The sequence below is a fragment of the Vidua macroura genome, chromosome 2 (assembly GCF_024509145.1).
Source record: "Vidua macroura isolate BioBank_ID:100142 chromosome 2, ASM2450914v1, whole genome shotgun sequence".
Taxonomy (NCBI): Eukaryota; Metazoa; Chordata; class Aves; order Passeriformes; family Viduidae; genus Vidua; species Vidua macroura.
In genome coordinates, this window is record NC_071572.1 from 31,484,524 (window position 1) to 31,502,830 (window position 18,307).

At 36.1% G+C, this 18,307-nt stretch overlaps 1 protein-coding gene across 2 annotated transcripts in view; it reads right to left on the reverse strand.

Moving 5' to 3' along the window:
• TMEM131 (transmembrane protein 131) overlaps window positions 1–18,307 on the reverse strand; it is a 93,791-nt gene that overhangs the window by 63,375 nt on the left and 12,109 nt on the right. For both annotated transcript variants that reach the window (XM_053970028.1, XM_053970027.1), the window contains exon 2: window positions 10,488–10,549. In XM_053970028.1, the coding sequence (XP_053826003.1) occupies window positions 10,488–10,549 (62 nt within the window). The remainder of the gene's footprint in view (window positions 1–10,487; window positions 10,550–18,307) is intronic.

Here is an 18,307-nt window from a genome sequence, read left to right on the forward strand (position 1 = left end):
TTATTAGAGGAATTTGATTTTGCTATGTGGAGACGCTTTTTGGAAATTTTATAATCACTCCTATTAAATCACTGAGTCTACAAACTTTTATGTTTGATTCATGTCAAGGATCAATTCTGGATTGTAACTCTAAGTAGCGTTCCAGATTTAAAATTAAGTTATTTGGTTTACTCACCCTCCAATTTGCATCAAACTAAAGAAAGCTGAAAGTGTATTATTTACCATTGTAAAACAGAGCTAATCTGTTTGTAACTTGAGAATTTATTTGCAATTTTGAAAGGCAACACAGAGCATTCATTAGATTTTTTTTGTTTAAAACCTCTGATAAAGGGAGTCAGACTGCCTTGCTTAAAGGACATTGCAAGAAGGGGTCCATATGAAATTACATTTTATAGTACAGAATAATCAGTGCAGTTTTTCTTCAGTGAAGAAAAGACTACAAAACAACCAAAGTTGTTTTATACTATGTTACTGTAATTTGAAAGTCAGCAGGCTTTCCTTTAAATTTACCTACTACATTTGTACTGTAATTAGGAAATCAGTCCATTTATTAATCTTCATTGAAACACCATTAATTTACTGACTAGAAAAAAAATCTCACACATCTTTCCATGTTCTCCTAGCTAAAGTATACTACTCATATACTGATAAGCTTTTAGATCAGCTTCTTTACTTCTGATGCCACACTCCATTTTCTATTTCCAGTAAGATACAGGTAAATATTTACTACTCAGAAACAATTTACAACAGGCTGTAAGAGAAATTCAATTAAAATAAAGAAGGAAGAAATTTAAGATCAGTTTTAGTTTAGTGAGGAATGCTTAAGGTACAAAATGTTTTCTATCTAACACTTTCTAGGAAGTCCTGCTAATTAACAAGTTAATTAGCCCTGAAATATAAAGAAATTAAACACAAAAAGGCAGATCTCTTCCTTCCATACCATATTTTCCTCAGACTGGAAAGACAAAGGCAAACCTTCCCGTTTTAAACTGCCACACATTATTTTCTCAATTCAACCATGAGAAAACTCATGGCTTGAGATAAGGACAGTGGGTATATGACTTCTGCATGTGTCTGGGGAGGTTTAGGTTCGGTATTAGGAAAAGGTTCTCCACCCAAAGGGTGGTTTGGCACAGAAATAGGCATTTAATAAGTGTTTGGACAATGCTTTCAAGCACATGGTGTGAATCTTGGGGCTGTCCTGTGCAGACCCAAGATTTTGACTCGTTGATCCTTGTGGTCCCTTCCAACTGAGAATATTCTGAGATTATAATTCCATGATTTCTTTATTTTGCTTTACCTATTGAAGTGTCTTTATCTTATCCCACAAGTTTTCTCACTTTTACTCCTCAGATTCCCTTCCCCCATCCCATCCCATGGGGGAAAGCAAGCAGCTGTGTGAGGCTGAGCTTCCAGCTGGAGTTAAACCACAACAAGCAGACTTATTCTGTTAAATTAACAGGTATACAAAACTGTATATAAAACTGTGTAATCTTTACCAATATCCTTAAAAGCACATTAATAACTAAACTTAAATAAAATGGGTATTTTTCTTTCAAAACAGAAATAAGGCACACAATTAAGTTACCAGCAGTTACCTGACAGTCAGATGATAGAGCTAACAGGTTCAGATCCTATGACAGGGCAACTAAAATAGCCATTACCAGCACTGTCCCATCCTTGACAACTAGCTTTGACTCTAACAAGACAGCACATTCTATTAAGTATTAACTAATTTCATACAGAAAGTTGTTAGTTATACGTACTCGTAAGCATCATAATTAGTTGTCAATACCACTAATATTAGACTCAGTCTAAGATCCCACCCAGGCCAACTTTTAGACAGAGGGTAGTGGAGATCAAATTTAACTCGAGAAAAAAATGCAGAAATAAATGGAAATACTCATAATTGACAAAAGTGCAACTACTACATTGCCATGGCTGCAGTTAACTGCTGGGAGTTGAATTATCTGACTGCATACCCAAGGTTTTCCCCTATATTCTGAAATTACTGATTTGCTATGAAAATATTAAGTCGAATATCTGAGATCAGATTTAAAATCATAAATCAGTCTACTAAGACTGGTATTTCTGAGATATACTTAAGAGCAAAAATCCATCAAAAATTCATGGTTACAAGGAAAAGCCTTGTTTTTGCTTTCAGATGTCCTTTAAATACAACAATATTATAAATTCATTTTAATTACACTTTCTGCTTTTTGAGCAGGAGTTGCTTGCTTTTTACTCTGTTTGCTTGTTTTTGTGCGTATTTTGTTGTGTGAATTTTGCTGGGGTTTTTAAAGTTCGTTTTTTGGATCAGCGTCAATCAAGAGTAAAGAAATAGCATACCAACTTCAGCAACTATAGCATCATGGAACTAAACCAAAAATAAATCTCATGTGGCAGTTTCTATAATTATCACTCATTTTTATTACACGTCAATCTTTCAAGTCATGCAGTAAACAAAAACATACAACTGTGTTCAGTTACAAGTCCTAAACACTTTTTTTTTTTTTTTTTTAATTTGATCTCCAGGTATAATTGTGGACCTACTGTACTGCAGTCTGGCCTGCTATTTTGCCTGTGTGACTGCACAAAACTGTCAGGAACTAAAGCCATGTACCTGTCAATCCATTATTTATTGTACGGGCTTTGCTTAATACTGTTGGTTTATCAGGTAAAGAGAAATAAAACTGTGCTCTTTAAAAAATGCAGCTTAATATTTTCTTCCATAAAGGATACATTGTAAAAGAACAGAATTAGTAAAATATGATTTATATGAAACATTTATTAAATCTTATCTGTACTGGAAAAGCATTACAAATAACAAAATATTGAAATGTAGAGGTCAGGAAGTATGATGCATGTGTACACTTAATATTTTAAGATATATAATAAGTTACAGGAAAAAAATCCCTTTAATTGGATTAATTTCCCAAATCCCTAACAACAAAACCTAAGGTCAGCACAAAAGGAACAGTAGAAATATACAACTGAATGGGGGAAAAGTGAGAAAGGGAAAAATCACCCCTTTTACCAGTACTGGGCATTTATGTTCAAGACTTGAAGATAGATGATTCTTTTTTAATTTTTTTTTTTAAATTTAAAGACAGCAGATAACATTTAGGCTGTTGCTCCTAACAGTATCATGCCTTAATTTAATCTCTTACATAACCCTAGAAGGATTAAACTATAAATCAAAGAATTTCAGTATAAAGATCTTGAGAAAACTTGCACACAGTGAGCTAGAAAATTTGAAGGCAGTCAGCCAACACCATGGTTTCAAGACTTAAGAATAGTTTCTCTCCACAGGGTTATATTCTCAAGACAGATTTCACTGAGAGTCTGTATCTCAAAGTACACTTTAAAGGTTCAGTATAATTATGGAAGACACCAGACAATCTTGCATACATAGAGAATCAAAACCCAAACCTCACAGCCTGAAGGCCATCTCTAAAGAAATATTCATGTTGTTAAATTCAGCCAGAACATGAGAACAAAAAATCCCAGTAAACAAAGAAACAGTCACAACCACCAAGTTAATTTTAATGTCTCATCAATTTGTTATAATAGCTATTCTTCATTTCTTGGTAAGAGGTCATATTACCTAGCACTACATTCAGTCATCTAAACATAGGCATCTGCTGCCACTTGAGATAAATGTCCTAGGGCAGCCTGCCTGGTCCCAGACCGACATCCAGAAGGACACAGTTTCTCCTACACCCTGTGCCACATCTTCCAGGTCCATGTAGATGCCCAGGACATCTCAAATAGCACTGGTTACCTATGTTTAAGCAACTAAAGTAGAGCTCAGAAGTCTTCAACAAGGACATGTGGGGCAATGCAAGGAGGCACACCCTCTTGGATTTCCAACACCAAATATATTTCTTTAAAATAAAATTCTCAACAAGCAAAGTTTTCTATATTCCTATACAAGACAGTATCCACACCAATTTAAAAGACTGTTGCAGTTAAAAGACTCAGAACATTTTACATATCACTATTTCATAGCTGGGTCCTTCTTGTAGAAGAGGTATGTCCTGCTTGCAACTAAATGTTGAGAGATAGTTACAAAAGTGATTCACAAATGGCAGCTTAAATCTTCATTGTTCTTAAATCTTCATGAGCTGTATGCTAATAATTAGTATAATTAAAATAAACTTAATTAATGAGATATATCTTGCTTAAGGTAATGAAAAAATGAATGTTGTAATCTGAAAAGTAGATGAAAGTGGACTGAAGTAATTCTTGCCTTGGTCTTTCATGACCCAAGCTCACAAAAACCTCATCAGTTGACTGTAGCTGATGCAACAGCTGTTGACACTGTCTTTGCAACAGTCACTCCTGAGCACCAATTATTTTTAATCTAAAGCCTGGGGATGGCAACTCTTCCAGCACAAGAAGGAGAAGAACTTCAGCTGCTCACAAGCCACGCAATGAACTAAGATGGCTCTTACTCTGTTATAAAATCACACACACGGGAAAGAAAGCTCCAGAGGCCATCTAGTCAGCTGTTGCTCAGTGGAGATCTCATTAGTGCAGGTGAGCTTTGGGCCATCATGTTTTGTGTATCTCAAAAGATAGAATTCCTACAACTTCTTTTAATAACCTGGTCCAGTGTTTGAACATCCTCAAGTTTAAAAGTTTTTTTTTTTTTTTCTTGAATGGAAATCTCTGTCCAAAGTTTCTCATCCTTTCTCTGCACACAATGAAAAATCTGGTTCCTGTTAATTCCACGCTGCCCACAGCAACCAGTTTTCCTCTTGGTCTTTTCTCCTAATAGCTGAAAAAAATGTATCCTAACATGAGATGCCTTCCAGCCCCCATCCATTGTTGTGGTGTGTCTTCTCCCTCCTAGATGTATAAGCCCTTCCCCTTTCCCCCACTCCAACTCCTGCTGTGAGCCCTACTTGTCAATCTTGGAAGAAGTCCAGACAGGGCATCGTGTGATTGGTAGATTCAAAAGATTCCCCCTGCCCCCCAGGGAGTATTGGGCAATCTAGGTGCCTTTTTCTCCCTGGGACCCATCTCCCCTCACCTGGGTGGTTAATTCCCTGCCCCTGCCCTTCCCCCTGCCCCCAGGATAAAACCGGGCACCGGCCATGCGGTCGGTCGGGACTTCTGTTGGAGCTGTTAGTGGATTAAGAAGCTCGAAGCTGGAATAAACACTCTGGATTTAACCCTCTGGCTGAAGTGACTCCTTCCTTCACCACAGCCCAAAGTCTCTCCACTGAGGAATACCATCCGCTGGGGTTTCTGGCAAGCTTGCAGCCGCCTGCAGCCTCTGGGTGAGCTAAAGGGTGTCTCTGGGGTTAAACCACCCCAGCTGCTGCCATTGAGCTCAGCAAACCGGGCAAGCCTGGGCGTGTTCCTGCAGGAAATATTGGTATCCCCAATAAACCATCCTGTATTACTCTGCTGTGCCTGCTCCAGTATAGCAGTGCCTTCCTTACACTGGGTAGCTCAGACTAGACACAATACTCAGCTACAGCCCAATAGAAGGGGGGAAAATCACACCCTTTATCTTCTGGGTCCACATTTGTCCACAATTCAGTAGGCTGGCAGTTGTCTTTGCTACAACAGCACATGGACAACTTATGTTCAACCTGTTCTCTACCAGAACCCCCCTATGTCTTTTCTGCAGTGCTGCTGCCACAGCCCAGCCTATCCTGTCACACAGGGTTGCTCCCTCCCAGGTGCAGGCCTTGCATTTGTCAGAGTTGAAGGTCATGAGGTTCGTGTCAGCCTGCTGAAGGTCCCCTGAATAGCAGCCCTGCCTTCCAGTGTAACAGCTACTTTGGCCAATTTCATAGCATCTCTAAACTCAATGAGAGTACTCTCCATGCCACCAACCAGGCTGCTAAAGACAGCACTGAGCAATGCTGTCCTCACTACCAAGCTCCATCACAGGTAACTAACTGCTAGCTGAACTCTGTCCTGTAGAATACATCCATCAAGGTCAATGGTCCAGCCTCTTTACTGCCCACCTACAAGCCTGTATTCCTAACACTTGGGCTACACAGATCAATGAAGATCACATCAAATCCCTTTAAAAAGTCAATATATAATATGAAAAATAGAGTTAATTAAAAAACACGCTTAGACTTTACTCCCTGAAAACACTATTGCTGATACACCAGAACTGAAAGCTTGCCAGTTGTGTTAAGAGAATTCTTTGCTGTGCCACTGAGAATGAAGTATAGATCATGCACAAAATACTAAACTTCCACCAGTAAGAGATCAACACAGTTGAGTCCTACAAAAGTAATTCGGTCCCACGTCTTCTGTGTTACAAAGCCACAGTAAGTCATATTAAGGTCCTGTCTCTTTGTCATGTAGGGCCATTGTAATTCTTGCTATCAGTCTGTAACAAGCAGTTTACAGCAGTTTATGAACAAAGACAGCAAATATGTATTAAGTATATATAAGCATGCAGGCTTTCTTTATTCCCACTATTTCAGCTAGTCTGCAAACCAGTAAATATCAGTAAAATAACTTCTAGGAGTTTACCTGTGAAAAATGGTTGCAAACACTTATGATTATTGTGGCAGATTCATGTTAAGATAATTCGACTGAAAAGTCTTGCCACTTTCTTTTCTTATTTTAGCAAAACACTACTTAAAAAATACCACTACTACATATGCAGAAGTACTTTCTAAACATCCTGAAGAAAACTTTGCTCTGAAAAATAAATTTTCCTTTACCATTCATTTTTCAAAGTAAAGTCCTCAAAAAGTGAGCTAGTATGTTGGCTTAACATAAAAGGACAAATTTTTAAAAGTAACAGTTGTAGTTTATTTCAGCCCTCCTAATAGTTGCAGATGACATCATTGTCAGAGACATGAAGCATCTGTCAGATCTGCACAAGGGTTCAAATAATCAGGACAACAAATGGAGGGAATGGCCTGACACTGACGTAGCAAAGTTCAGCTGAAGGAGAGCTTAAATCTAAAACTGGGAAGGGAGTAACTGATAGCACACTAAAGAAAAAAAAAATGTGCCTGGAAAGCACAGTGAAATACAAACTATATGAGCAAACAAAATACTGTCAAAACTTACAACTCGTTTTGGCATTACTAAAACAAGCGTTACTAGACAGGGAAGGAACTACTCTGTCCTCTCTCTGAGCACAATGTCTCAAATAAATGCTACACGTTAAGTAGTGACAAATAAAAAATCCAGTAAATTTAGAGTGTTGTAAAAAACTTGCATGAAGAAGCTGTAGGTAGATTTCAGCACAAAATTATCAAGATGAAGAGGCAAAACAACCTAACAAAAAACCCAAGTACACATACCTTTGAGAAAAAAGTGGCAGCAAAACCAGCTTAGGCATGAAACTTACATACTTCTCTAGATGTTTTAAGAACGGAAGAGTCAGGCACCTGCCAGGTATAGCCTATCTACACACAACACCACCTGAAAAATGAATATGTGATGTCCCAAAGTCCTTTACAATCAACTAAGTCTATGACTCTGAAGTGCCAAACAACTATACAGACATCTGCAAACCATCTGCTGTTGAAAAAAACCCCAAACCCTACACTGCATTTTCATTAATATTATTCTTACCCTATTTCAGGATCTAAATGAATTATTTGAGGAGTTCAAGAAGTTGAGTTCTTAAAGGGACCAATTCATGTGAATAGACAGAATTAAGAAATTCCCTTGTTATTTTAATTTAATCCACAGGCAGAACTAGCATAAATTTATTTAGATATAAACCTTTAATCTGAACACATATGCTAAAGAACAGAATTCTCACTTTTCTCAGAAGGTTGAACTACACAGCATAGCACTTTCTAAACCACAAACTTTAAGTTCACACCCAGAGAGTACAGTCTCTACTTTTGCTAGTTATCCAGTAGCATGAGCTCATGAAATTTCCATGTCAGTTTATTTTTACCAATGAAATGCTTTTCTACTTAAATATTTAAAGATTTATTCTCTTTCAATAAATAGCAGTTTTCAGTCAGACTGGTCAAACCAAGCGTTTCAACACATTCATTTTTCACAACAAAATTCCTCAAGTGTGATTGAAAGACATAAGTAGTATTTTACCAACAGGATGTAGCCCAAATTAGTACAAAAAAACAGTATCAAGAGGGTCCACAGTAACTGGAAGGAAGTGGCAGAAGTCCCTAAAAATAAAATTATTCAAGGCTTGGCATTTGATTTACTTTACTTGTAAAACAACTTTCAAACAAGAAATAGCTTACTTCCACTGTAAAGATATCAGATTCAGATTCCTGGGGGAAGTCGAGATAAACCAAGACTGGAGATGGCTTTGATAGCTCAATGATTATTAATCACTTGATGTACTAAATTGGTTATTTTTTATATTAAAAAAACCACAACATTTGTTTGAAGGTGACATAACATTAGACAACACTGATTTACTACTACATCACAGTATTTGTAATGAACAACAGACATTTGTGAAAGCTTATGGAAAGCCCAAAAGAGAAACAGCCAATGACATCACAGTAGGTTTAAAACTTTAGTAATTGCTGTTCACAAGACATAAGTATAGTTTCACAACAGTGTAATTGCTTTTTTTTAATTGCAGGAAGTAGTCACAAGATGTCACCATATTAATATCTACATGAAAATACCCAAATAATTTGTAAGCTAGAGAAAACAATACATGTTATCATTCTCATTAAAAAGAAGTAGTTTCATTTATATAGGTATATTTGGCTTAAGAGCCACAACCATAACATAAAACATACAAACTACTTATCAGAAATTTTGTCTCTCTTGTTTTGTTTTAAATCAAAGATTCAACAATTTAATAAGAGAAGTGGCAGCCCAATGCAGAATTGCTTGACTTTGTCCCACCATAATAATATTGCTACATCTTGCAATAGTTAGTATAATTAACAATCCTTTTACTTTCCTATCTTTATATAACTTATTGAGTGGCTCACAGCAGCACCATTTCTTTCTAGTCTAATAACCAGTGTTTAATAGTGCTAAAATGAGTAAGATAATTACAGATTTTTTAAATTAATTTGAATTAGCTTAAAAAATAATCCTGATGAGATAGGAACACTTAAAATATATATGAGTGAATGCAGCTACCTATCATCTATCATTACCTTAAACACTGGGCCAACGATGTCTCTGTTGTTTTTATTAAACCCCTTGTGTCAAAATATGTTCTAGTAGAGCATGTAAAAGAAATGAAACTAAGCCTTGTGGGTTTTTTCCTTATATTTATGGTGATATGTAGTATCTTCATGCAAGTTAAAGAAATATTCACAGTTGAAATCTTTGATAATTGAAACTGTAACTACTATATAGAAAACTTCTACCACTCTACACATTCAAACATAAGCCTATACACAGATATCTACTATGAGAATATGTTTAGCACATGACAGCTGAACAACTGGCTAATGAAGAACCTGATGCTTTTTTGTTTGCTTGTTTGGTAGGGCATTTTGCTTTGGGAGGGGTTTTTTGAGGGGTTTGTAGTGGGGGTTTCTTATTTGTTTTTAACTGCAATGTTTCCTGTAACCAGTTTACATAATTTTGAAGTGTCTTACTCTTGTACATTACAGTCTTAATATCTACAGTAAAATATTCTTGAGTTACATTAAGGACTGAGAATTGAAGAAAGAAAAAAACCAACCTAAACAACTTGGTAGGCAGGGAAAAAACAAGACATCATAAATCTGAAACATGTAATATGTTGATGCATATATTGACTTTTCTCAACTACACAGGAGACAGGAATTATAAATCAAGCACTGCATTAGTAACGCCTCTGCTCTCTTTCAAGTAGTAGACTATCACCATCAAGGAATTTTAAGAAAAATATTCTCAACATACATGCAATCCACAAAATACATGCATATGAAATCCTAGTCAATAGAACTTCACAGCTACGTAGCTCTAGTATCAAGCCATGTTCCTGTGTATGTCATCCCAGCTACTTCCACCATCTCAAAATTTCAGCATATATTCTTTAAAATTAACTTTTTTCCTGTTTTAACTCAGACAAAAAGAAAACTAACAGGAATGGCAACATTATACATGAAAAACAACTGTTTGCAACAGTAATTACTTTAGTAATTAGAATTTCTTTAAACCCAGTGGTAACTTGGTCCCAGGAACTGCCTTTAGGTTTGTGAATCTTGCAACACTTGCAGTTCCTACAGCTGAGTTAGCCAGTTGCATCACACCTCTAGATCAAGATGAGCCTTAAACACAAAGTATCCCCCAATTTTTCTGAGAAAGAAAGAAGAACCTGTGAGAGAACCTGTGGTAAAACCCACGAGTTTTACCAAGACAAAGCATCAAGAAAACAGAATCTCTGGCCACACTGAAGCATGCTGTTGAACGTAACTAGAAAGTTCAAAGGTTCTGTGGACTTGAGCTTAATGCTTGCTTGTTTTCAGAACTCCACAAACCCATGAGTTCAAAAAGCAGCTATCAAAAAGATGCAACATTGCTAGATCAGACAATTTATTCAGATTACATACCTGCAATAGGTCTCCTTCATCAAAACGTAGCATTTCTATTATGCCATCCGACTGGATGAAAGCTGCAAAGATAAACAAAAAATTAAGTAATTTAACAAAAATCCATTTTGTTACTAAATCAGGAGAAAAAATTAAACATCTTCATTTTGTAGACAGAGCTATGACAAACCAAAATAATAATGTATAATCTACCAAAATAACAAACACAAGTCTGTGACGCTAACTTTGCTTGAGAAGTACCACACTTGGCAAATTAGTGTTTTATCTTATAAATGTTAAATTCTAAAGGGAATGACTTCTCCTAGGGTCCCAAAAAAGAGTGATTGTACCAAGCCAACTCCAAACTTCAACAAATACGACAGGCTTGGTTCCTGAACAAATGAGTTTAATACATCTAAGCTCAGACAGAGTTCAGACACAAACAGAATTTCTGTTTCATTTACACACCAATAATCTTTATTGTACATCTGGAAAGCCTCCTTCACACTGCAGCCTAATCCTTGGCATGGCAATAATCCTCTCCATCTTGACAGGAACACATTAAAATTTGAAACAGTTTTGAAGTGTTTGTATCATAAGGTTAAACTCCATGAAAAGTTCATGCCTCAGTCAAATATAGGATCCTCAAACACTCCACTCATTTCCTCTACATGTTTGGTCAGGCAATTGTTTTTCAATTCCTCTTAAAATGTAGGGAATTCAACTTTCTTCTAAAGACAAAGAAATAAGGGCATTGCCCTTCCTGTAAATTATAATAATCTGTACAAGAATGAGTATGATTTAAAGAGGAAAGAAAGGTTCTAAGAGTTCTACATTTTTTCCCCAAAAATCTACTCAGATACACACACGAGGTCTTTAGAATAAAATGCAGCAGTAATCTCAAATGAGAAAATTGTATTTAAAAAAAAAGGTTCTGTATATAACTCCTCCTCTACCCCATGTCCTTTTTCCATGACTGTCTTTACCATGTACCATTTGTGCTAGATGAATAAGAGAGTGATAACATTCCTCTCTTTCCACAAAGAGGAACAACTTCAAAAGGAAGAAATTAAAGATTTCCCAGTACACAGAAGCACACTGTGTGCTTCTGGAAGATGGATTTTGAATCCTAGTCTGAAAAAGGAGACTTAGACCTTTATCTCCTACTTTGAATCTTTGTTTATTATACCATCACCAACAATGCCACTCTATGATGCTTTAAACAAAAAAAGTGTCAGTACTTTCAGAAAACAAAAAGCACTCTTGGTAGACAGTAGTAAAGGCACCTACCATATAGAGAAACATTAGTTTTGACATATACTTGTCCCAAACATTTCTTCAGTGGCTGCTTTGGTGACACCTCACTCAGTACCCAAAATTCACTATGCTACTTAACATATTCTGCATCCCTGACTTCCCCACACATTTCAATACCTTCTCCTTAAAGGCACAAGCTCTACAACCTTGATTTCGTATGACCTAAAGTAAAAGTTAACATAAGACAAAGATTGCTATCATCTCCAAAAGTCTCTTTTAGTATGTAAAAACCCTGAAACAAATTTAAAAGATCCCCAAACAGCAAAGTTTTATACAATTATTTTTCAAGCTACCATATCACACAGTTCTAATGTGCACAGGCTGAAAAAGCCCAGCTCAGGTGGAGTGTGAGAATCACCATAGAGGAGAAAGGGAGAGCTCATAAGCAACACACATCCTGCAATATTTACGCTGACACTGCAATATTTACAGTGCCATGAGAAATCCTAGTCAGTAGTGTCAGCAATAAGTTAGTATTTTTTTGTGTGTGCTTATTGCTATTACCTTAATGTTACTCAAAACAAACAAAAATCAATCCTTGATCCAAGAATCAGGAGTTTGGTCAATCATTTATACTGAAGAGCTATACAGAACATAGGGTAAGAGAGTAAAATAAAAAAAACAACAAAAAACAAACAAACCAAAACAGCATTTGAAGAGCTGTTACAAAAACAAGTCCTACAATTTATGAAATTTTGTGCTTTTAAAACTTAAATTACTGGAATTCGTCTGCCAGTTTAAAGTGTAATGCCAGAACAAAGAACAAGTGAATTCTTCTCAATTTAACTGACAATACATATGATGCAAGACATTAATTTCATGGTCTAATTTTGGTTTTAAAATCACTGAAAAAAAGGCTAAGTGTATTGTAGTGCAAGATGTAAGAAAATTAAGCTTTGACATGTTAGGTTAAATGCAGAGTGTGACAGTTAATAGTGATTTCACAGAAGTGTCATGCTTATCCTCTGCACAAGAACCCCAAATTACAGATTAACTAGCACAGAGGGAAAATTATCCATTTTTAACTTGGGCAGAAATACAGAATCAAATTATGTTTTCTCATGTAATTGATTTATTGGAAGTTCAGCATTCACAATTTAAGAAATTATAGATACAAGCAAACCTTCCTATTAATCAAAAGGAACTGCACCTCTGAAGCTGGACTTTTTGGCATTCTACTGCTATCTAGATCTCTAGTTTGGAAACAGAGAATACACAACACTTGATTGTGACATTAGGCACAAACAAAAAAAAAGTCATTAGAAAACAACATTTTATAGAAATGATCTATTAACAACCAGCAAAACATAAAAGCTATTTCACCTAATCACCAATTCTTAGTATTTTTGAGGCTTTTTTTCCCCTGATTTAAATACGATGCATTATCAGTCCAAAGAGCAGAAAGCAGCAACACTTCCTCCACAAGGATAACACACACTGAAGCCCCCAGAAATTAGCCCAAGTTTTCCACCCAAGCATCTTGAATGCAGACAGACCTTCTATAAGCCTCTAACACTTTTTCAGCCACTCTTTAGTTATTTCATCTTTACAACTTATGAACAAAGCAACAGACGTTACAGAACATTTTGAGCAGATAACACTGTTAAATAGAAGTGCTATTCATTGTTATATAATTTAAGAAATGTTTTCAGAGAGCAGATGACAGTGCCAGGTGAAGTCAGATGCACTGCAAAGTCTGGCTGCTGTCCATTTCACAGCAGACACATCTCAACCAAGATGGTGATGAAGTTGCTGTGGTTATACCTTTCATTTTGGTTTAGACTAACTTTCAAGCCTGCATTTCTCTCTATTGGTTATTTCATCAAAGCAAGGAAATGGCAAGTAAATACATATACCTTAATGAGATGAAAGCTTGTTTTTGCAACTGGCTTCTCAGACTCTCAACTCAGGATGAAACAACAAATCACCTGATTCAAATGAGGCAAAACTAATTACATTTTAAAAAACCTCCACTGACGAGTCATAAAGAGTCATCCAAATCCCTCTAAGAGCAGCTCTCAAACCATCCAACATGGACCACGGAGATGACAAAGTCTTCTTCAAAGTGAAATGCTGACAGTGCCCTTGTGAGTACGTTTTTTGCCTGTTCCAGAATTAGAAGCAGTTGCTCATCTTTTGCCATTGTGCTACCTGACCTAAGCAAGTTCACAAACTTAGCAATGCAAGCCCAAAACCAGTTTTTACTACCCTTTTACACAAAATACATATGTCACCAATAGACAATAGGTTATTATCAATGTGCAAAGTCACTGTAAGTAATTAAGTATGAGATCATTGGGTATGCTTTATTAGGTGAACCATTCCCCATGCTACAGAGGAAGATGACTGTTTTCTGCTAAGTCCCTAACAATTTCCCCTGGGAAAACTTCTTCCCAAAGTTTAAGTTGATACCATCATGGTCCATTGCCAGGCTAATACTGTAACCAGTACTTTAATACTCTGGAATAGTAAAATGCAGCAAATTAACAACTCTTCCTGTGCCATTTCAGTCATCCCTGCCCCATGACTGGTGACTGCTACAAGAGGGGCACAACATAATATTTGGGGTTGGAAGCATTTCAGCTGTCACAGTGTGATCTGCCACTGCACAAATCAGCAGCCAAGAAGCCAAATTACACATTAGGAAAATAATTTCTTCCTGACCCTATAGGCAATTGAAGCCCTGAAGGGTTATTATAATAGCTATTAGTCAAACTTTAAATGTTCATGGACCAAAGAAGGAAAAGGATACATATTCATATCCGCAGATTTCAAGGCCAGAAGAATCTTAGTCTCATTTCCTCTTCACCTATGATGAACAGAATACTTTCTTCTGAGAGGTATACATAAATTCCTCTCAAGACAAAACCTCTATCCTTTCAACTTCTGCGAAAAGCAAATGTAAGAGATTCATGAGAATCTGTAACAATTTTAGTCACTCTCGCTACTAGGATATTATATTATTTCAGGGTCAATTTTTTTCAGCTTCTAGCTTGTGTATTCTTGGTTTCCTCTTTTCAGACAGTAGGTCACTACTAACAGAATACATAGAAGCTAACACTAAAAATACTCTAAGTTTCATTTTCTGTTTTCAATCTACAACCTTTAAAATGCAACTTCTTTGATTAAGTCAGCTTTACTATGAAAAGCCCATAAAAGATACAAGAAAAAGACCATGATCCTAGTCTTTCCACTTGCTCCAGAACAGCTTATTCTACTGACAGCACTTTCCAAGCATTGCAAACTCTTTAAAAAATGGCAAAAGAAAACCAATCAACACAACCATAGCCCCCAGTCCCCAAACCACAACTTTCTGGAACAGTGAAAGCACTATCTAGTCATTATTGCCAGCAGATTCCTAAATGCTTTCCCCTGTCCTTTCCAACAGCATCACAGTTCTTGACAGTAAACACCTAACATGACAAAAATTAAACCAACAGTAGCTGAATTAACTTAAATTCGTCAAAGCTTAAGCAGCATCTTTTCACAAGTTTATACACCTAATAGAGAAATCTTGCTCAAACACATCCCTATTGTGACTGCCTCTTGTCCAAGCCTTTCATATTTGGGGCTAAACCAAGAAAAATACAGACCTATAAACCATCAAATAACAAGAAAATGTTAAAATCCTACACATCTCCAAAGCAAACAAGAACTTAATATCAAAATCACTTTAGCCAACACCAGTCTTTAGCTGTGACTGAATTACACAAAACAGAATAAATTTGCATGCAATGTGAGAGCAGTGAATATGCCAAGGCTCTTGGTGCACAACAACAACAAAATAATCTCCATGGCTCACAGTTTATGAGGCCTACTCTGACTGAGATCTGATTTTTAAGGTGGCTTTGCACACTTATCTTTCCTTTAGCCACTATTAATTTTTTCATTTTAATAGGGAAGTATATTCTGGCATACATACTTATAAAAACACTATTCTGAAATATAACTTAGCTCTGGAATAGCTACTCAACAGCACTGCATTGATTTATTTTTATGTTAATGATCTCTATATATTCTCTTACATGCTTGCAAGAACTGTTTTCTTTCCTAAGTCTTGTCTAAACCAGTTTTCTTTCTTATAAACTGGATTTATACAAACCTGTATCTAGTAAATTAATTTTCTCCCAATTCTAAAAATAGTGCCTTATCTTACCAAAATAGGGAAACATCAATTATTTAAATAATTACTAATTTACATTACGTTTTTTTTTAAAGTCCAGTTTCTAAGTCTTAATGACTAAGCTCACTTCAAGGTAACTACATGAGCCAATTCCAATGTGCTAAATACCATTCACCTCTGTCTATGTAATTGTAATTGCTACATTTGTATCACTGTTGGTTGAAGTGCAGAACTAAACCTGGACAAGTTATTTTTAAGCTCTCACTATGAATTAACTGCTTATGTACAGTCACACAATTTTAATCATCCTGAACAGTGGAAAACTGAGCAGCATGGGGAATACAGGTAGGTGTATACAGAATGAAAAAATAAAATTATTATGGATGGAAAATTACATTGTAAAAAATAAAATAACCATACAGATGGGGGAAACAGTATTACACTGTAATGCAAGTGACCATTTTAATCAGCTTCAGGACTACAGAAGTCTGGTGAGCCTTAAGAAACATGTCCCAGTTCATTGTCCAACACAAAAAAATCTGTTTAAAAAAGGCCTGCTCTCCAAGACGGACCAGTCAGTGCAGCTATCAGCCTGGATTTCTGCCTACGTCCCAACAGGTGACTGTTCACTGGAGATGTAAAAGGTCATTCTCTTATGAGACACTGAATGTCAGGCAAGTGAAAATCACCAGCCAGCAGGCTTGCTTTCCAGCTAAATCCTCCTGCACCTACCTAGGCAATTTGCTTGTTTATTTTCTAGTACTCCATAACAAGAGGAAATTAATAATTTTTCCAGCAGACCTCAGGAAGAGCCATCACAACAAAGAAAATACACAAAATGCAGTAAAGATCATGTGTACAAATGTCACACTTTGAAGTCTTTTTACACAGAAACATATTTATACTTTCTTCATTATTAAAATCTCTAATGACCATCCCTCAAAAAGCCAACTGGCCAAATTTGTATTTTCTGTTTATATATATTAGATTTGAAATAGAACCATCCTTAGATAATACACTTTAATTATCGTGTGAAATGAGAAAGCAATACATTAAGCTAAATAACAAAAAGACAAAATCTTCATCAAACCCCTCATTTTGTATTACTCATTTAAAAAAATTTCTGACTTTACACAATGCATAGTCAAGTAAGTTCATATGCAAGTTAATACAAGCTTAACAGAGACAGTAGATCACTTGCAATACCTGAGCACACTACTCACTATTTCACAGTGCGGGGAGAAAAGTACAACGATTTCTACTTTGCTGCACACAACAGCACAAACTGAGCATATCACTAACACCCAACTAAGTCTGCATGTAATCGTTCATTGACTTACTTTCGTGTCATTTCTGCCTTCAGATAAAAGACAAGCTTCTTTGGCCAGCAAGGCCTTTCCCTAATAAGAAGAGCTATCACATTGTGCTCATTCACTCATCTCTTTTCCCCTTAGTTGACTGATACAGATTTTTAGGAATTCAGTCACCAATTCAGTTTTTAAAGCTAGCCATGAAACAGAAAGTGACAGTATGATTCTGATTCAGAACACAGGCTCCAGACAGACAATGAAGCTACTGCTTAGACTGAGAAAGGAAGAAAGTGAGTCTCCAGCCTGAAGCCACTGCTCACACATCTGGCTCACAACATGTGTTTCGCGCTTCAGAAAACAGTGCAACTGCATCAGGGTTTCTTTTTCAGTTAACACCGATTAGATGTGTTCTGTCATAGATATATCCTTGCAAAAAATGATACAAACATACATAGAAACAGAAAAGCTCACTGAAAATAACATGTACTCCACCTAACAACCTGCTTTTATTTATATTCCTAACAAAATTGCATTAGATGATTTCAGATTGACAAACAAAAAGATTAGTTTTTATTCATACACTTTTATTCTCAGATGCTTATTTTTTATTCAGCCTGTATTTCCACCTTACAGAAATGTGCATTTCCATCCACTTTGACTAAAGCAATTTTTACTTTCATCTAGTTTTTTTGTAACGAGTGTAAAAAACTATCTGATATTGGCCTAAATGGCAGATTTCAGGTGGTAGCAATAAAGGCCATAAAACTTCACTTGGAAAAAACCACCAAAATACTACTTTGAAAGCTGCCAGATGCTTTAAGTTGGTGCTTTACTTTTAAACTTTTCAAAAATTTCATTAGCTTCTCCAAAGATATTTATTTCCTGGCTCCAAAATGCTTCTCAAGAAATAATACTCAATTGCATTCATAGGGGGTATGAATGAGAAAACTTACTTTAAAGTAATTAAAAAAAAAAAATAAATAAAAAGGAGAAATAATTCTCTAAGCAGGAGAAAAATGTTCATGCATGCTATTTTTACACCAAAGAGAACAATACTCCTGACACTCATGGAAACTTCTCAGAAATCATTT